Source organism: Conger conger, chromosome 5 (assembly GCF_963514075.1).
Source record: "Conger conger chromosome 5, fConCon1.1, whole genome shotgun sequence".
NCBI lineage: Eukaryota > Metazoa > Chordata > Actinopteri > Anguilliformes > Congridae > Conger > Conger conger.
The window spans coordinates 5,968,153-5,989,758 of NC_083764.1; the positions used below are offsets into that span (position 1 = coordinate 5,968,153).

General features: G+C 48.9%; 1 protein-coding gene across 1 annotated transcript; it reads left to right on the forward strand.

The window, feature by feature from the left end:
* Window positions 1-2,851: 2,851 nt before the first annotated feature.
* On the forward strand, window positions 2,852-21,185 carry LOC133128212 (hormonally up-regulated neu tumor-associated kinase homolog). Its single transcript, XM_061241582.1, has 10 exons — window positions 2,852-2,873; window positions 4,981-5,345; window positions 8,161-8,453; window positions 9,765-9,820; window positions 12,501-12,639; window positions 13,971-14,098; window positions 17,327-17,462; window positions 18,427-18,604; window positions 19,732-19,921; window positions 20,434-21,185. Exons 1-10 carry the CDS (start codon window positions 2,852-2,854, stop codon window positions 21,183-21,185), a joined length of 2,259 nt encoding a protein of 752 aa, XP_061097566.1.
* The last annotated feature ends 421 nt before the right edge of the window (window positions 21,186-21,606 follow it).

The window sequence follows — 21,606 nt, forward strand, 5'->3', positions numbered from 1 at the left end:
AGCCATGTTGGGCTCATTAATCACTGTGATAATGCTAATGAGCTGAGGGTTTAGATATAGGCCTAGTAAAAAAAACACATTTTCTCATCGAACGAGCAGCTCGGAAACGTTACAGCTCTCCTGGATTCTACACCGGAGGTCTGTGCACTTAGCGTCCTGCAGGACCTTTCACCGACTCTCCCCTCCACTTCGCTGAAAAGTCGTGAAAAGAGCAGCAGCTCGTCCTGGCCTTGTTACCGCCGAGACGGGAAAGGAGCGCCTTGAGCGAACGCGTGACGATAACGTTTCATTTCCGAACAGAGCGGGCCGCTTCGCTTCTGTCACATTTATCTTTTTTTTTCCGCTTTTAACTAAAAAAATCTCTGGAGGGGATCAATAGCCGCGTTCGCCTTCTCTCTCGCGCTCTCTCGCGGAATGTCCCCCCCGCCAGGTCTTCATCATTAAAACAAAGACAAAGGCTTTCTTCCCAGAGCCTGTCAGTTTCGAAACCTTTTTTTTTTTTTTTTTTGTGCTGAAGTTTTGATTAGAAGCATGTGGCAATCAGCGAAGCACGGGGAGATTTATTACTGTAAGACTTCACAGCAGAGACAGGTCCAGCACTCTTGAGTGCTTTAGCACAGCCACAGACAAAGAGTGACCAGGATGCACAATTAAACTAAAAGGAGAAGTCAAAATTGCACAAACCCTATGTCTCCCCTATGTTTCCCATCCTATGGGGCCCCGACACCATTTCAAACAGCACTGAAAAACACACCAATGAAAACTGCAATAGCACACTGCTATACATTGTAACCGCCTCTGTGACTATCTGTGTTGCTATGTGGTCAGTGTGTGTGTGAAATGTACTGAAACGCTTTAATTACAGGAAAGCAACGAGGAGAATTCACGAGCCCTTCGTTTTATTTGTTCAATATAAAAATAAATGAACATTTGCAGAATGTTGAAGAATGCTAAAGAAATTAAAAGCGTCTCTTTCAGGATTCTCCATAAAAAAAAAAAAAACGGAACCTCTCAACGAGTATCTCCTTCCATCAATAAAAGCAGAGTTTAAAAAAAAAGATTGGGTTCCTGCAGGAGCCGCAGAGGGTTAGCGGTGGTGGCTGACAGCATGTGTGAAAGACATTATTTCTGAGAGAGCGAGAGCGAGAGCGAGCAGACGTTAAAAAGGTAAGCGCTGTGCTTGAGAACTGTGAAAGCCGTTTGGCCGTTTGGCACTGTAGTGACCCGACCCCCCCCCCCGGCCCCCCCTGGCCCCCCATGCCAGGGAGAGGTACCCCCCCCCCCCCCCAACACGCGATTAATGGAGACCACCCCCCCTGCTCCTCTCTCTTCACCAGCACCACACACCACACCGCACCATACACACACACACACACACACACACATACACACATACACACATATATATACACACATACACATACACATACACATACACACTCACACACATGCGCACACACACACGCACACACACATACACACACACACACACATATACTATACACACACATACATACATACATACATACACACACACGCACAAACATATACACACATACACACATGCATACACACACACGCACACACACACGCACACACACACACACAGAGCCTTACACTTCTTCCTCTGTGCCTTGGGACCCCTGCATCTGAAGAACAGCGAAGATGAAAACAGCACTCTGGGAAAATCGCTCAGGTCAGGTTCTTCACTTCAGTGGCTCCAAGTACAAAAAACATTTCTGTTATGTTTGCTTTCCACGCACCCCTCAACCCAACCCCATCCCCCAAAATAAAAAAACAAAAACGTTATTTGCCTTGGCACGTCATGTAAAGTTCAAATTGTAATAACCAGGGGGAGACCGTCCAAGCTCCGTTTGGGAAGTAGTTTTTGGTGTAATTGCCGATGTCATCTGTGACTGGGCCTTTGTGCCGCGGCGCTTAATGTTTGCATGGGTGCAGCGTACCATTATAGAGTCTGCAAACAGGGGAGACAGTCGCATCAGGACCTAGGCTTTGATCGCCGAGTTTCCAGCAGACGCGTGCCCTGTGTGGTTTTACCGCCAGGCCCCGGGCCCTGTCTTTAAACAAGCCGCAGAGGAAGCCTGGAGTTCGCTTAAATAACGTACGACTGCGCCTTCACCAGCCGTCCTCATAGCCCCTTTAAAATCAGGAATGCGCCCTTTTTCCATCGATTCGCCAAATTATCCATGAGAAGTCTCCATAAGTCCACGCATTGCTTACCGTTGGCTCCGGTTGGACAAACACAGTCTGGCTCACTTGAAAGGCTAGAGCAGTCGTCCCGGGAACACTGAAACTGTGGGGCTTGTGAGTTTGCAGACATCTCGGGGATTTTGGGTAAAAATCCAACTTTTTTTTTTTTTTCCTGTAATTGAAATCTATTAGAAAACACAGTCATGAAACCTTCCCAGTTAAGCTATTACATATACATAGTTCATTCTGGGGGAAAACCCATAGTACAGCGTGGACTACAGGTTCTGAAACAAGTAACTCAGTGTGTTTTGCGCGTGTAGACGTGATGCATGATATCCCCAGGGTTTATGTGATTCCATGCCATAGCCATGCCATGCTACACTTTAGTTTCTACACTTTTAGGACGAGTCTTCCACAGCAGGGCTGTCCGGCCCAGCTCCCGATCCACCGTCTGCTACAGTAGGTTTTCATTTCAGCCCTAACAAAGTGCATCTCATTCAACAGCTTGAGCTAATCGGGAGAATCAGGTGTGCCAAATTACGGTCAAAATGAACACCCGCAGGATGGCGGCCATGTTCCGCAGCATTTGGGCGGATTCATAGGACACGCCACAAAAGTCTGACCCCATCGGCACTCCAAAATGGCTGCCGTGCATGACCTGGGTGGGTGCCACACATCGGTTAAGGAGATTTTTCCCGTCATTGCTGAAAAACGGTTTGGGTCAGAAAAGCACTACATACAATCCTATATTCTCAATCCTCAGGAGATGTCAGGTAGCCGGTGTTTACCTCTCTGCAGAGCTCGATAGTGACGTAGTCTAGCGCGTCACTCTGAAAGGTTGCTCGAGTGGAATGACCCATCCTGGCCATTGACTGAATTGACGCATTCCACCTTAAAAACAGCCCAAGAAATCCATTTTAAACGGTGCCTGTGATGGATTGGCAACAATGGAATGTAACCTATCCAGTGTGAATTCCTGCCTCTCGCCCAGTGCATGCTGGGATAGGCTCCAGTGTCCCCGTGACCCTGACCAGGAATTAGCTGGTTACATAACGGATGGATGGATGGATGGATGGATTTTTTGCCATGAGAAAAACAGCGATTGTTGATGGAAAACTGAACATTCTATTACATGACCCTTTAGCGGTAGACTGAATTGAGTATAGTTTCAGCATGATGGTTTATCAGTAGACTGAATTGAGTATAGTTTCAGCATGATGGTTTATCAGTAGACTGAATTGAGTATAGTTTCAACGTGATGGTTTATCAGTAGACTGAATTGAGTATAGTTTCAGCATGATGGTTTATCAGTAGACTGAATTGAGTATAGTTTCAACGTGATGGTTTATCAGTAGACTGAATTGAGTATAGTTTCAGCATGATGGTTTATCAGTAGACTGAATTGAGTATAGTTTCAGCATGATGGTTTATCAGTAGACTGAATTGAGTATAGTTTCAGTGTGATGGTTTATCAGTAGACTGAATTGAGTATAGTTTCAGTGTAATAGTTTATCAGTAGACTGAATTGAGTATAGTTTCAGTGTAATAGTTTATCAGTAGACTGAATTGAGTATAGTTTCAGTGTAATAGTTTATCAGTAGACTGAATTGAGTATAGTTTCAGTGTAATAGTTTAGCAGTAGACTGAATTTCCACAGCATGACGTTTCAGACTGAACGGAGTCCTGGGTAAATTAAGCTCAGGTTGCACCCCTGTGGCTGCTGAGTTTTTCGTTCACGGGCTAATTAACGGAGGGAAACCAGAGCTACCCAGGGCCTGGTGTTCCCCAGATCAATAGCTACAGCGCAGCACAGGGCCGACACGTCAATCGCACCAGTGATTGGCTGTAGCCGTCACACGCGCGTGTACACACACAGCTTTTCACAAAATACGCACGTCAGCGAGGTTATGCTGCTATTAACACTTACACATTCATTTACACTGAACATAGGGCCTGGATAAGAATCCTATCCCACTTTGGTGTCTCAGTCAGCACACCTATGCGACATAGAACCACACTGAAAGGGTGTGGAATATCTAGACAAACCTAACATCGTTACTTTAATTTGCTCTAATTAAAGTAAAGTTTAATTTGCTCTACCTACTGTACTGTACTGTAACAGAGTTCTAGAAAGCCACTGACCAGTAGTGATTGTGACATCACATTTGGAATGTTCAGTGCAGAACATTCCATAATCACATATTTCTGACCTCACACCTAGGAGGGTTAAGCAGGCGATAAACCTGCCCCAAATGGACCTTAATAACGAGGAGAGCCTGGGAAGGGGTCAGGGTGATAATGGGCTTTTTTAGGGCACTTGTCCCACGCCGGTCACACAAGCCTTAGCTCTGCCCAGTGGAGCGATGTGCTCAGAGGACAATTAGGGTGTAGGGTGTCCAGGGAGACCTTGCGGGACGCTGGAACTGACCGCGTATCGGGTTCGGTTAATTATCTGCAGCTCAGTTCCGCTTCAGCGCCCCTGGTCTGGCGGGGGAGGGAGATCATTGGCCAAGAGGCGGTCCCAGGAGAGGGGGTGGGGGGGGGGGGGGTTGGTGGGAGAACAGGGAGATGGTTGTGAGAGCACTTTGGAGCACGGAGGTTAACCTGGCAGGCTGATCCATGTCTCTCCCGTTCTCTCCGTCTCTCTTTCTCTCTCTCCCTCTCTCCCTCTCTCTCTCAAACACACACAGCGGCAGGAGCGCCCGCCTCCCCTCTCCCTTGCTCCCCCCCCACCCCCCACCCCCCTTCACCCCACTCCCCCAATCCGAGAACTTGTCCCAAACCGGAACACCTGGAACCGGACCGCCCCGGAAACCGAACCGGACCAACCGGAACCGGACCGCCCCGAACCGGACCCCCGGCAGCCCGGGACAGCGATGCCCGCGGTGGTGAAGGCCGCCCTGGAGGGCCTCATCGGGGACGGCGTGGAGCCCGAGCAGATCACCCCCGAATGGGACCGTCCCGACCGGGAGAGGGACCGGGGGGGCCCGGCCTGCCTGAGCAAGGTGCCCCGGGACGTGGTGAAGAACTTCCCCCACACCAAGCGCGTGGGGAACTACCTGGTGGGCAAGATGATCAACAAGGGCTCCTTCGCCAAGGTGATGGAGGGGCTGCACATCAGCACGGGGGAGAAGGTACGGGACACACGGGATCCTCTGCTTTTTTAATGTGCTGTAAAATGTGTTTTTGGGGAAAGTGCTTTTTGGTAAAGTCTGCCCTGTTGGTGGGCCGTGATCCTGACCGTTTTATTCTGGCCTTTTCTCAGAAAAGACATTTGAGAATGTGTTGCACGCAGTAAATAAAAGAAAGTCAGTCTTACCAAGTCAAGTAGAACATATTTGCTTATTTCATTGACAAGTGGACCTTTTTTTACCCTATTGGCTAATCTTGAAATGAGTCAAACGGACTCACCTCATTGGCTATGTTGTTGTCTTATTTCGCAAATAAGATTTTAAGTCAGAATATACCACTCATATAAAACGCTTGCTCAGTGTCTTTTTTGGGGGGGGGGGGGGGGGGTTGCAGTGTAAAGGCAGCTGCAGGGGAAGCCCTTGGCGGACTGGATGGGTGGCTAGTGGTCGGTGTGTAATTGATTGGTTACACCGTGCTTCAGTGAAGCTGCAAGCCCGTTTAATGCTTGAGGGAGAATAGCAAACCTGCGCAGGGAGAATCGTAAAAAACCACCGCTGCCCCGCTGCAGAGGCATTTGTGTTCCGTTCGCTTTAATAACCGCTAAAACGCGAGACGAACGGGGCTACGGCGCGAGCCTACCTGCGGATGAGGTTAGCAGTCGTGTTTCAGCAAATTTGCAGTTGTGTTCTGCATTCCTCTGTCGCTGCCAACAGCAACAGATGAAATTATATCACGTTACTTATATGTTGTCACTTGTCCAGAGCGACTCGCACAGCTCACGTTTTTTTTCTTTAAAACTATAAAATCCTGTCACGTTTTAAGGAAGTAATTTGTTTTGAGTGCCTCGCTGAAAGACGCAACGGCACGCCCGCGGTTGGGAATTGAACCCGCAACCTTTCGATTCTTATCTGTTTCTCTTTCCTCAGGATGATAAAATCATACACTTTGGTTTGTACTATCCTATAGTTGCATTCACCAGGCTATACTGTTAAACTGAATATGGTAATTCCTTGTGAAATAAGATATAAAATATTGCTGTCAGTAGGAGGAGTTTTGAGATTATTAATCATTTGAGATATCCAGTTCAAAATATGCTTTTTACCCATTACATGTAAAACAGAAAATATTTAATTGTTAGATATTTTAATAATTACTGATATCAGTCACCATCACTACAAGCCACCAAATCTAAGGGCAATCATTTTCTTTACAATTAATACAGGACCTGGCACTTGTGTGTTGTTTTTGCATTAAAATGCCTGTCACAATGAGAAATGTTTTACAAATTGAGTGGGATTTTAGTACAGATGCAGTTAAGTTAATGGTTTTTCACTGAAATCACACAAGTTCCAAAAACTGTCACACGTCCAGGGCGCTTCCCTGAACCTTATTCGCGCTTGTAATCGTCTCGGACGTGTATTGTGATGCCAAAAAGGATGGCTTCAAAGACGGAGGCCCATTAGAGTTTTCTAATGAAGCGCATGCATAAGACGCATCTTAACTGCATCTCAATGGGGAGGTTCATAATGGTGCACACACTCCAGTGTATAGAGCAGTGGGATGAAAGCTATTGGTCAACGGGGCCCTGAGAGACCAGGTCATTAGGACCGGCTCACGGATAATCCGTCTTCATTATTAAACCCCCCCCCCCCCCCCCCCATGCTTGTCCAGGTCGGTGTTTGTTAAAGGTAAACCAGCTCGTTGAGGTGACAGTCCCCCTTTGAGGGTCACCAAGTTGCTTTCCGGTGTTTTGTTCTGGCTGCCTTGGCAACCACGGTGATGGCCAACGCTGATGCATTTTTGTTTTTTTGTCTTGTTTTGTTTTGTTTTGTCTTGATCCCAAAGCCGGGATTCTTATTTGATTGACCCGTTTGGTTATTTTCTTTTTCTGTTTTTCCTCTCTATACAATGTGCGTATACGCTTTGTCCTTGTATACGCACAACATCAAACACCTGACACCAGACCGAGACGGACTATGTTTGGCTGCGGCACACATGCAAAGAGTGTCTGTGTGTGTGTGTGTGTGTGTGTGTGTGCGCGCATACTAGCTGCTGGTGCTTTCCCTGAGAAACACACACGTTTCCAGGACAACGTTGTAGGGAGCCTCGCACATCCAATTCCAGTCATGCTCTACAAGGGATATGTCTTTCACGGTGTTCTAGAACTTCATTGCTGTCAATTACCAGTCGTGATTGTTACATCTGCATTAGAATGCTCAGGTCAGAATTTAGTCGAGGACTAGACTGTTCAGTTCAGAACATTCTAATTGCGTATTTGTGAGGTCACACCTTAGAGGTGTGAAAGCTGTTGTGCCTTGTCCTGGTCTATTGTGCTAAACACCTGAAAAGCTCAGCGTGTTCCAGTTCTGAGTGTTCCATCTCCCTCATTCTTCAGGTTGGTCTGTGACGTTAGCCACAGAAGTGCTATTCTTGTCGGTGTTTGTCCTAGCTGTGCTAAAGCGTGTTGACGGTTTCTTGCGCTGACGAGACCTCTCAACCCTGTTGACACTAAACTAATGGGACTTGAACACCACTTTTTCACAACAAAACAAGCAGTAGCTTAACCGTCCTGGTGATGCAGGTAAAAGCGTTATGACCGTGCCTCAGGTGGCCATAAAGGTAATGCAGGTAAAAGTGTTGTGACTGTGCCTCAGGTGGAAAGGTAATGCAGGCAATACCGTTGTGACTGTGCCTCAAGTGGAGATAAAGGTAATGCAGGTAAAATTGTGATCTATGCCTCAGGTGGCCATAAATGTAATGCAGGTAAAAACGTTGTGATCGGTGGTCCAGGTAAAAGCGTGGTCATGTGCGTCTCAGGTGGCCATAAAGGTGATCGACAAGAAGAAGGCCAAGCAGGACTCGTACGTGCAGAAGAACATGAAGCGTGAGCCGCGCATCCACCAGATGATCCGGCACCCCAACGTCGTGCAGCTGCTGGAGACGCTGGAGACGGAGAACTCGTACTACATGGCCATGGAGCTGTGCCTGGGCGGGGACCTGATGGAGCGGATCTGCGACCGCAAGCGCCTGGAGGAGAGGGAGGTGAGGCGGTACACGCGCCAGATCCTGTCCGCCGTGGAGCACCTGCACCGGCACGGCATCGTGCACAGGTAACCCTGCCCGCTGCCACGGCAACCACAGGCACCCCCACAGGTAACCCCCCCGCTGCCACGGCAACCGCAGGCACCCCACAGGTAACCCCACCCCAAACCCGCTGCCACGGCAACCGCAGGTACCCCACAGGTAACCCCCAAACCCGCTGCCACAACAACTGCAAGCACCCCACAGGTAACCCCCAGCCCGAAAAATGCTGCCACGGCAACCGCAGGTACCCCACAGGTAACCCCACCCAAACCCAATGCCATGGCAACCGCAGATACCCCACAGGTAACCCCCAACCCGAAAACCACTGCCACGGCAACCGCAGGTACCCCACAGGTAACCCCACCCCAAACCCGCTGCCACGGCAACCGCAGGCACCCCACAGGTAACTAACCCAAACCCCATGCCACGGCAATCGCAGGTCCCCCCCCCCAGGTGATGAGACATGTTGCCATGGCAACCACATGAGACAAGACAGGTAACTGACCCAAGCCCACCCACTGCCACGGCTACAGCACGGGCATCAAATGTCACATCCAGTCTCCGTTTCCCCTGGATATGGTTGATATCGGGGTCTACTGCTGACTTTCCAATGGCATTCATCTTTGTAGCACACTGGGTAGGATCTCTGTAACAATATCTGCCCAAATCATGCGATTAAAAAGAAACAGGCCCATCTTTTACTGTTATGGCGTCATTTTAGGATAGTTGCCTCCTCGTTATAGGTCAGCTCATAAACAACACGTTTATGAGGAGATTTGGAGCTTTAAAAGTTACTCGCTTTAAAAAGGCTGTGTTGTTATTTTCTTCACTCTGCCCGTGGCCGTTGGGGTCTGCACACTTTCAGCAGCTTATCGAATGTCCGCCCGAGTGTTTGTGTTTGTAACCGGCCAGTGATGGCTGTGTTAAAAAAAAATGTTTTGAGAGGAATTAAATCCACTGAGGCCTTGGATTTCAGGGGATGTTTTCCATTTTGAATTTTCATTGCGCTTATTTTTGTGTGTAAGAGTAGCTAGCATGATCTCGGAAAAATGTATCCTCCTTTCCGGACCTTATTGGTTAATTCAGTGACATTCTCTCACCTGCTCTGAACTGACCAAGAGAAAAATTACAGGCCTAGAAGCCCTGGCCAATAGGAAGCAACGTTTCATTCTCAAAAATTCAGCATAGCCTGCGAAACAGAAATGTTTAATTGAGGGTATAAATGGCCAGTTTTGTTTATGTTTCAGGGAAGCAGGTTTTGTTGCCAATGCTGTAGTACTTGTAAGCTGTAACAGTCAAGCTGTACTAATAAGTGTTCTCTTTGTGTTTGACTGCAGGGATCTAAAAATCGAAAATTTTCTCCTCGATGAAAATAACAACATCAAGATTGTCGGTAAGTATTGTTGGCTTTTTGAATCTGTAAAACCTTTTATATTCAATTGAAATGGTGGCATTGCACAGTTCAACAAAGTGAATATACCTCAAAAATGTGGTTCTAAAATTGTATTTTAGTTCCTTGCTGGCCGCCTTCTCATCACATGCGAGTTCATTAATGACACAAAGCGATTCGCTCTTTTTTCTTTTTCCCCAGTTTTAAAATTCATTAACTGTCACCAGCGAAGGAAAGAGCATAAAAGCGCTCCCCGGGGACTCCTAGGGTTTGGGGGTTTCCACAGAACCCAAACGGTGCGGTTTCTGTTCCCCGCTCGCTAAACGATCCCACGGAGTCAGTCTCCGGATGACATCACCCCGAACGCCACAAAACCGCCACGGCGCTCATATTTGACCTCTGACCTTTCCTCACCACTCTGTCCATATAGCAACCACAAAATATATACAGTATGTTTTTTTAATGTTAAAAGTGGGCCAAATGCCTCTGGCTTGGGCCTACAGCAGGCCACCGCGAGGCTAACAGCACCCGGTATCCATCAGGTTTGGTGTGGGGCAGCAGAGTGTAGTGTCGTTAACCCCCCCCCCCCACGGAACCGGAGTCCTCCTGTCACCATGGAGACATTTCTGTGCATGTCATTACCATAGAAGAAGTAGGTTTTTTTTTTTTTTACATTTCACAACCCAAAAAAAAAGAAGAAAAGAATACTTTTTTTATTTTTATTTTTTAAGTACAGAATTGAATCTGTGCCCATTAGGATAAGAGTGGGGGGGGGGGGGGGGTCGGTCGTTGGAAAAAGCTTGGTGTGCAGACCATGCCTGTGATGGACCTCTGTTAGGGACATTAAATAGCTTCATGGAAAGGTTTCTGCCTCTGCTGGGGTTTGCTATGACAGCGTAGCCAGAGTTCTGGGCGGTTTTTCGGGGGAAAGTTTGTTTGCACAGCGCGCGCGGGATCCACTGCAAACACACTGGTCGGTTGTCGTTGGCACGGGCGGGAATTATTAATGCGTCGGGGAGAATTATTCTTCCTTAAATATGTTTTGCCACATTGCGTCCCCAGCTCATTTCCCTTTAATGCTTGTGAATTTTCACCCCGTGAGTCCCCCTCTTAAGATTCCTCTTTCATTTTCTCACCACCAAGTATGCAGTCTGAACGCTGAAGGGGTGTGTCGGGATTCTGCGGTCGGAGCTGCAGCTCCAAGTCCTCTTAGAGAACTCTGTCCCATGAACCGAGAAGCAAATCGTCCTAATTTTCACTTTTTAGTTTTTCTTTTAAACACTTTTTCTGTGCCATTGCTTGTGTTCGCAATACTTCTCGCGTTTTATAAATTGGCTTCATCTCCAAATATTGTGTCCAAACATTTTCCAACACTTTTACTCTTTAAGCCCAGAACATCTTAAAGGCCCAACCCTTTTCCTGGAGACCTACCATCCTGTAGAATTTCACTCCAACCCAAACAAAGCAACACCTCATTCAACAGCTAAAGAGCTTGTTGAGCGGCAAATTAGTAGAATCAGGTTTGCCAAACTAGGGTTGAAGTGAAAAGTCTACATGGTAGCAGATCTCCAGGAACAGGATTGGGCCACCCGTCCCCTCCTGCTGCTCCAGTGGTGAAAGTGTTGGCAGTTATGGCAGTTTGGACCGGTTTTGACGGTTTTGGCAGTTTGGACAGTGTTGGCTGTGTTGGCAGTTTGGACAGTGTTGGCTGTGTTGGCAGTTTGGACCGGTTTTGACGGTTTGGACAGTGTTGACGGTTTTGGCAGTTTGGACAGTGTTGGCTGTGTTGGCAGTTTGGACAGTGTTGGCTGTGTTGGCAGTTTGGACAGTGTTGGCTGTGTTGGCAGTTTGGACCGGTTTTGACGGTTTGGACAGTGTTGGCTGTGTTGGCAGTTTGGACAGTGTTGGCTGTGTTGGCAGTTTGGACCGGTTTTGACGGTTTGGACAGTGTTGACGGTTTTGGCAGTTTGGACAGTGTTGGCTGTGTTGGCAGTTTGGACAGTGTTGGCTGTGTTGGCAGTTTGGACCGGTTTTGACGGTTTGGACAGTGTTGACGGTTTTGGCAGTTTGGACAGTGTTGGTTGTGTTGGCAGTTTGGACCGTTTTTGACGGTTTGGACAGTGTTGACGGTTTTGGCAGTTTGGACAGTGTTGGCTGTGTTGGCAGTTACATTACATTACATTATTGGCATTTGGCAGACGCTCTTATCCAGAGCGACGTACAGTTGATTGGACTAGGCAGGAGACAATCCTCCCCTGGAGCAACGCAGGGTTCAGGGCCTTGCTCAAGGGCCCAACGGCTGTGTGGATCTTATTGTTTGCAACACCGGGATTAGAACCACCGACCTTGCGTGTCCCAGTCATTTACCTTAACCACTACGCTACAGGCCGCCCCCAGTTTGGAGAGTGTTGGCTGTGTTGGCAGTTTGGACAGTGTTGGCTGTGTTGGCAGTTTGGACAGTGTTGGCTGTGTTGGCAGTTTGGACAGTGTTGGGTGTGTTGGCAGTTTGGACAGTGTTGACGGTTTTGGCAGTTTGGACAGTGTTGGCTGTGTTGGCAGTTTGGACTGTGTTGGCTGTGTTGGCAGTTTGGACAGTGTTGGCTGTGTTGGCAGTTTGGACAGTGTTGGCTGTGTTGGCAGTTTGGACAGTGCTGACGGTTCTGACGGTTTCTCCCCGCCGCAGACTTCGGCCTGAGCAACACACTGAAGGCGGAGGCGCTGGCTCAGGACCTGCTGAACACGCAGTGTGGAAGCCCCGCCTACGCGGCCCCCGAGCTCCTGGCACACAGGAAGTACGGCCCCAAGGTGGACGTGTGGTCCGTGTGAGTCACTGTCGCCGCGGTAACGCCTCACCCCCAAAATAACACACTCCTGTCAGCGCCGCATGCTTTTGGGCAAACGGCAAAAACTCTCCGGAAAAAAACGGTTTCTTTGACTGGTCTCTATAGAGGAACCCTTTTCAGTTCTTTATGGAACTCCTCTATCATAGGTGTGAAGTGTAAAAGCTCCGAGACAAAGAACCATTCTGCCCTACAAAGAAATTTGATGAGAGAGGGTTCTTCTATGGAATCAGTGGAACCATTCTATTCTGAGAGTATATACCTGTCGAGCATATACCTCAGGCTTTCTGAATTTCATCTCTCTTGGTTCCACACATTTTGGTTTTTTTCCGCGGGGAGGGGGGTGGGGGGGTAAATCAATGGCCCTTCCTGGAGATGGAATGTTTAGTTGTCCGCGCTCTAATGAAACGTGGAGTGAACTTCCGTCCCGCATTACTGAAGGTTTACACTCCGGTTAATACACCCCCTCTCCTCCCCAACCAAAGGCCCCCTCCTCCCCAACCACACACACCCCCACCCCCACCCACCCCCAGCGGCTGGCTCCACTAAAACACTCAGGAGTTAATCATTAATGTTGCCTGGTGACTGAGAACACAATTAAGTAACAAAGCAGTAAATATTTTTTTGTACGTTTTTCTCAAGTCTCAAACTTTGACATCTCGCAAACCGCTGGAAGTTAGCTTGTCCGCAGACGCCAGGCAAGCAGTAAAATAATAATAAATATCCATGACATAAGCGTGCCGGGCTTTTCCGACGATTACTTGTGTAGTGTTACGGTTTGGAAGGTCTGTGAACACATTAGCAGGGTACTGTATTTTCAACCAGACCTCACTGAGAGCTGTTCTCATTTCTCTGCTTATTGTCATTATTAATATATAAAGTGGTGTTGAAACTTTACTGTTTGCGCAATGTCGTCTTTGGCTTTCACATCAATAGTAAAACAAAAAATAACCCCACATTTATTCATCAACAGACAGGCAGAGTAAAATCATTAGAAGCAATTCCAGCATCAGGATTTTAATGCCAGCAGTGTACAAAGTACAAACCATAGAGCATAAAAAATACAATTATAGTATTCAGATTGCGCTCATAATAAAAGAGTGTTTTGAAATCGTTCTAGTAGCCTGAGGGATCCTAAGATGCCTTCCTAGGGCCAGTGTTGTATTAATTGCCATTCTGAATAAGACAATTTGCTGAATGGATGTTGTGTAATGCAATGAAGGGTAATTTAATTAAATGTGCCCGGACACATTTTAAAGTGAGATTTCTCTCCACACTGAGATGATAACGCGTGTTGTTTTTGGGGTGCACAGGGGGGTTAGCATGTTCGCCATGCTAACGGGAACCCTGCCGTTCACCGTGGAGCCCTTCAACATCAAACAGCTGCATCAGAAAATGGTCAACGGTGAAATCAGCAACATCCCGGCCGACATCAGCAAAGGTGAACCCCCGAACCACCTCCCTTGTCTGGCAGGCCTTAACCGGCACATGTTCTGGGTTCAACCATTTACCATTTGCACCCCAAAACACAGACGGGGGTACAGCAGGGACAGAGGTTGTGCCCGGTGAACATTTGTATGGTAGAAAAAGTTCAGCAAAACCTTGTCTAGGTGGTTCAGGTGAAAACCCAACTACATTTTGGCTGACATGAAAGGCTTTCTAGCTGACTAGAATGTAACCAGCTATATCTGGGTAAATCCGGGGCTATTTTTGGGGTTAACCCGGTACATTAATGCCAGCAAATCTCTCAGCCAAGATTTCCAGCCCGTGAGACATCGAGATTCCAGCGTTAAGTGTTGTTAGCCATGTGGCACCAAGTCAGCTCTCCCCGCCCTGAATCTGTCTTGTGATATCAAAGTTTCCATAAATAATGGAGTCCCCTCTGTCTGCTGGGACAATGGTGCCAGATTTCACGTCCGTTCAGATTGAGACACGTACGGCGTGAAATACAACACGCGCTTTCCAACCCCTGTGATATACATGCATCTCCCACTCAATGGAACGAGGGTGCGTTGGCACACGTATGTACAGAGATGATGGACAGAGATGTGGCGTTAGGTTTGGTCGCTTGGTTGTTCTTTAAGCAGGAAAAAGGCTGTAATATAATACACAAGGGCAGTTTACTATGAGTTATGCATTTATTTGTTGTGTAATCATGAATAATTTGACAGTTGTTTTGTCTCTTACGCTATCTACAATGACAACTATCAATCAACCCAATAATCATGCACCTATTTGCTGACATTTTAAAAGAGAGATTGTTTTGTAGAATGTTCTTCAGAATATCCGCACTCTCCCATTTCATATTCAGGTTTTCCCATTTAAAATATTCACGCTGAACACAAAAGGTGCGTGTTCAGTGTTCAGTATGTCTGTAACGTGTAACGTTGCACTGGAAACGTGTGATACATGTGAAGCTGAGCTTGGCGCTATAGACACAGAGGTAAAAGGAAAGGTAAGATGGAGGAGGGGTTGAAGAGAATGGGAAGGTGTCAGGATGACGGACATTACACAAGGTGATTGCGCAAGGCTGAGATAATGGCACAAGGGACCGTCTGAAAATGTATCTCCCAGACCTTCACATAACTCCCCCATCATTACCCATCACAGCACACGGAGAAAGAGACTCGGGTGCGTGTAAAGAGATATCCAGGTCCCCGGCGGTGTGACTTCATCAGCTCTGGTGAGATTGTCTGCTGTTCTCAGAGCGAGGAGCATGGCGGCTTCGTGTTTCCCACCGGGGGTTTTTGTTTACGGTGTGAATGAGGGCAACGCCACGACAAAAGGTTTTTTTTAATTAAATATTCAGGAATAAAAACTGCCATTGATAACCGTTTACTGGCTGGCTGATAGATACGCATAGCGCTGTATACATGGCCAAAGCTACGAATTTATGAATTCTGAAGCCTGAGACAAAATATAATGGGACAGAGACAATATATTTTGTTACAGATTAAAAATAGTTACATTTACATTTACATTTTAGTCATTTGGCAGATGCTTTTAATCCAAAGCGACTTACAAGTGCATAGGTTCTACCAGAAGTCAAAGCATCACAACCAGAACTAGGAAAATACACCTGGACTGCTGTTCTAAACATATAGTCGTCATCATAAGTGCAATGTTTTGTTTTGTTTTTTTTTCTTTTTTTTGGGGGGGGGGGGGGTTAGACAGGGATAGGGGTATCAGAAGGGGGGGGCGGGGTAAGTCAGGAGGGAGGACTAAGGTAGAGTTTGAAGAGGTGTGTTTTGAGTCTGCGTCGACATAGGGGGAGGGATTCTGCTGTCCTGACAGTGGTAGGCAAGTCATTCCACCACTGAGGGACCAGAACGGAAAACAGGCGTGAACGTGCAGCTCGACCGCCAGGTGCCCGTAGAGAGGGAACCGTAAGGCGACCAGAGCTGGCAGACCGGAGTGGTCTAGCTGGGGAGTAGGGAGTGATCAGGGATTGTATGTAATGTGGGGCAGTCCCCTTAGCAGCCTGAAATGCCAACACTAGGGCCTTGAATCGGATGCGTGCGGCAATAGGAAGCCAGTGGAGGCCAATGAGAAGCGGGGTGACATGAGCCGACCTGGGCTGACTGGTGATCAAGCGGGCTGCAGCATTCTGGACCAGCTGGAGGGGCTTGATGGCGCACGCTGGGAGACCGGCTAGGAGGGAGTTACAGTAATCCAGGCGGGAAATGACGAGCGCCTGGACTAGGAGCTGGGTGGCTTTCTCCGTCAGGAGATGACGGATGCGGCGTATATTATACAGAAAGAACCTGCAGGTTCTGGCAGTGGAGGATACTTGTGGAGCCAGGGAGAGGGAGTTATCAAGAGTCAAGCTAGTTAAACCCTATATCCTGTGCCCTCCTTGGGGCAAAGTGACCCAGTTCCCCCCACCACCGACTGCGGCCCTGACTATGATACTGTACTGGTAAAACTCTCATACATTAGGATAGCAGAAGCTGGGTCTCTGAGCAGGTGGGAGAGTTTGACCCTTTACAGTTTCACACTGTTAGTCCAGAGTATGGTTGCACACAGAGGGATTCAAATGGACATTTGGGGACCCTTTTCTTTCCCAAAACTCCCGAGACCCCCCAGAACACACAGAATGAGCGATGACTTCTGTGAGACACGGAAACACTGGAAACACCCTGAATCGGAACAGGAAGTGAATAAATTACGCCGCAGGAGGTTCTGTAAAAATAAGGGCCGCGGCTAAAGAACACAAGCGACTGTCAGCACCCGGGGCCCCGCTGACTTCCTGGTCCCCCGACCCCCTGACCGGGGTGAAATATGGGCCCCGGAGCCGACTCACCACGCTCCACGTGCGAACACACACATTCACACACCCTCAAACTCACACACACTCTCACCCTCAAACTAGCGCTCACACCCACACACACTCTCAAACTCGCAAACACTCACAGATACTCTCACACACACACACAGTCACTCTCCCACACTCACACTCTCACACACACATACAGGGCAGTGTGTGTGTGTGTGTGAGTGTGTGCGTGTGTGTGTGTGTGTGTGTGTGTGTGAAATCCATCGGGGCTCACGCAGCAGGCTCCGGTCGCTCCTAGAACGAAGCGGCGTAATCTTCCAGAACCCCGTGTCGATTGGGGATCACTAACCCCCCCACCTCCTCCCCACCTCGCCCCTCTCTGGACCTCCACAGGGGCCTCGCAGTTCATGCTCTCCCTGCTGGAGGCAGACCCGGCCAAGAGGCCCAGCGTGAAGGCGGCCATGGAGGAGAAGTGGCTGAACGAGGGATACGTGAAGAGGCCGCTCAACGCGGTGTCCTACAGGAACAGGTACGCCCCGTACGGGGTCCGCTCTCATGGCTTAGTAAGCTCAACGCGGTGTCCTACAGGAACAGGTACACGCCGGGGTCCGCTCTGACGGCTTACAAATGTGCCGATGAGTGGGGGGGGGGAGTGAAGGGGAAACGGGTACTGTGGGGAAAAAAAAGGTGCATAATGTGCGTGTTTTTTAACGCTTTTGGCAGAGTATGACACGAAACTGGAGAAACCCCCGCTCCGGGGGGGAACGAGGGCTTTGGTCTCTCTCCCCGTTATTTTTACCGCCCGGCCCTGGTCCACTCTGGGGCTCCTGGAGGCGAGGGCTTTACCGCCGTATCTCTGACCCCCTGTCCACCGCGACGGCCCAGAACATTCCAGAGTGACGGGGACCCCCATGACCCAGCAGGGCCTGCCTGGTCACAGGCTATTTCAGGATCGATTTTTGGCCACAAGGTTTAAACCCCCCCCCCCTTCCTGCCTCGCGTTATAATCCCTCGCAAAAGTCCACCGTGGTGAACTCCCAACTGTGATCTCTACAACCGTTTTTTATTTATTTTATTTTCTGTGTTACGTTTCGCTCCCGCTTTCCGTGTGTGTCCGCTGAACCCTGAGATGGTGCCGGTCTCGCCGGCCAAAATCACCCAGGGTGCCGAGTGCCGCCGTCAGCACCTTTTACCGACTCCGGCCCGAGACGTGGGCTCAGCGTCACCGTGGCGACCCGCATATAAACATTCACACATGCTCAGCTGAAATATATTTAGTTCAGATCCTCCATACCTAAATCTCCCACACCAAAAAAAAAGGAAGGATTTGGGAAAATATTCCAACTATTAACAATAGATAGAAGGGTGGACCTCTTTGTGCAATCACACAGTCGATGGTGCTGTCATTACAATGGATCAATTGTAAATGGATAAAATGGAAAATACAGCCCGAAGGGGATTAAAAGCTTACATTTTGTTGATTTTATTTCCAGACTTCAGCCCGACGAACTGAACTCGACCGTGCTGAACTACATGAGCGAGTCCCTGGGCTACGGGCCCTCTGAAGTCGTTCACACCCTGGTCAACAACCGGCCTTCCTCCATCATGGCCGCCTACTTCCTCCTGGAGAAGAAGCTCTCCCGGAACCAGAAAGCGGTGAAGTCCGTCAAGGTACCGCCTCCAAAACCAGACCTGGGTCAAATATGGAATCGTGTTGGATTCAAATGCCTTTCTGTGCTCGATTTGATCTTGCCTGATGCGATTGTGCCAACCAAGAGGACGAGAAGGCGGGTGTCACACTTTCTGAGAGTATTTCTTCACCAGACAAGCTCAGTAAAGCGTAGAAAAGTATTTTAATCCAGAACAGTCACGTATTTGACCCAGGCCTCGTCAAAACAATGAGCCTGACGCCGGACAGGAAGACGCCCTTTTCGAGGCATTTAATTTTTTTAAACTGGGTTGGTCTTGGTCTCTAATCAATATTAGTGCTGTCATGCATTGAAACATTAGTGTAGGAATGGAACAGGATTTGGAAGTCCACCAAAAAAGCAAGGTGCTGACAAGGGCAACAACTTAATTGCTTGTCATGGGAGTTTGGGGCTCCATCAAGCTGGAAATGGGTGGAGCCATCAGCAACTCACTGGTCCATAGCAATTATAGTGCTTTTGATTGGTTCAGGCCAGTTGGTAACTGACAGCTGCTCCGTCCGCTATTACATTCCACCTTACTTACTCAAACTGTGATTGGTGAGATATTGGTGTTTGACCACACACACATCTGCTACCATCACAGAAACTGGGTAGCAGTGAGTGGAATCTGCCCAGCAAGACGTGGACAGACCGCAAGGACAAAACAGCCCAGAAAGTCAATCCGCAGGTACTGCTGACCTTTCACATTTACAGCATCCAAGCACTCGATTTTAAATCATCACACATTTCGGAGATTCAGGAACGATAAAAATATAATATAGTTTCATGAAGATAATAAAGTTCTGATCATGTAGGGGTTTACCCCTTTTGTACAATATTTTTCATGTTTAATTTTTTTGTTTGTTTAATCATAGCTTTTGCTACTGTCTGTGGTTGACTGTTATATTGTTCAATGATTTGGTTTCCGGATTTGTTTCTAAATCCTTGGAGTGACATTTTTTTTTTGTTTTCTTAGTATTTTGTTTGTCTGTTTAGTTTCCCCCCCCCCCCAAGTGTAATTTGAGAGATGGTAAAAACACTTATCTAATGATTATCTAAACACTTATCTCACTTATCTAATCGATCTCCGCCTGGTGTTGCTTCCCGAAGGAGAGGAACGTGAAGAAGGCTGGGTCTCAAGATGGCCGAAAGAAAGCGGACGAAACGGCGAAGGAGAACCTGAGGGCCGCTGAAACCGCCGAGGAGACACCGCTGTCCTCGCCCCCTCTCTCCGCCGACGCCATCGCGGAGGACCAGATTGCCATCACCCTGGAGAACAAGGACGGATTCCTTCCGGAAGGTACCGCCACGCTCCCCTTTGTCCGTCTTTGTTCCTCAGGCAAGGACCGTCTTTTCTCATCCACAAATGGACTATACCGGAATATACACTCAGTGATCACTTTATTAGGTAGCCCTGTACACCAGCTCCTTAATGCAAGTATTTAATCAGCCAATCATGTGGCAGCAACTAAATGCATAAAAGCATGCAGACGTGGTCAAGGGGTTCAGCTGAAGAAATGTGAACTAAGTGACTTCAACCGATTTGAATGATTGTTGGTCGACTCCACTCCACTCTGGGTCAAATATATTGTTTGGATTCAAATACTTTTCTGTGCTCAATTGATCTTGCCTAGCGCAAGTGAGCCACCCAAGAGGACAAGAAGGTGCGGTTTGTACTTTCTGAGAGTATTTCATAGGTTCTCTTTCACCACACAAGCTCGGCTAAGCATATAAAAGCATTTGAAGCTAAAAAAAACAATGAAGTATTTGACCCACATCTGCTCCGATGACCTTACCCCTTCCTCTTTTCAGTGTCCGCCTTCGCGGAAAGAGAACTCGTCCACCTCTCTCCTCCCGAGACCTCCGGCAGAGAGGCGCCGTGCTCCAAGCTGTGCGAGTCGGCCCCCTGCGACTCCCCGGCGGCCGCGGCGGACCCCGGGCTGAGGCCCGCGCTGTCCGAGAACGGCCCGGCCAACGCCGCCGGCAACCGTCGGCACGCCGACGACAAGCTGGACAAGCTGCAGGCCTTCTACTCCGACAAGGGCGCCTCCCCCCGGACGCACCAGGAGAACAGGGGCCCCGCGGGCCACCCGGAGACCCGCTTTAAGGACATCCTGCAGGCCGTGGACGAGAAGGCCCCGCCGGCCGCGACCTGGAGGAGCCAGGACCGGGACGGCCGCCATTTCGCGGCGCTGGAGGCGGCCCCGCTGCCCCGGCTGAGGCACGCGGGGCCCAAGGACGGCCTCTCCCGGGGGGTGACGTGGATGGGGGTCACCCGGCACAGCACGGGCGGGACCCCCTTCCTGGTGCACGGGTCCAGGCCGCCGGCGTTCCCCAGCGCCCGGCAGCACACGCTGGTCATCAAGAGCCTGCGGCATTCCAAAGAGCGGGGCCGGAACGCCGCCACCGGGAACGCCGCCGCCGGGAACGCCGCCGCCAAGCGGAATTCCGTCCAGCTCCGGAACTCCCGCCGGGCGGCCGACCTGAACCTGCCGCTCCTGACCCCGGCGTTCCAGGCCAAGGCCAACGGGAAGTCCGAGCTCTTCCGCATGGACTTCGGGTAGAACAGGAGCGGGGTGATCCAATGCGGAATCACAAGATGTTTCACTGGAAAGGTACTTTGCTCCTCTTTTCTGTATGCACTGCAAAACCTAACAAGTGTTTCAGTCTTCTAATGGACATTACAAGACTGAAATGAGCAAAACTCTCACCTCATTGGCAATTTGTCATAGAAATAAGATTAAGTCTTAAATATAAGACTAAAATACTTGTTGAGACGGTCTTGTTCTTGCAGTGCATGCTATGGTGATAGGTAAGATGCGGCTTACTCCACACTGGCTACTCCATACTGACAAGAGATAGGATCAGCCCACTGAGACCAAGCTTATCAATCAGGGGAGCCATGTGCACTGGAGAGAAGTCCGGATGTTTATATGCTCCCATACTCCCATCTTTCCACTCTGCTACATGTGTATGGGAAAGAAT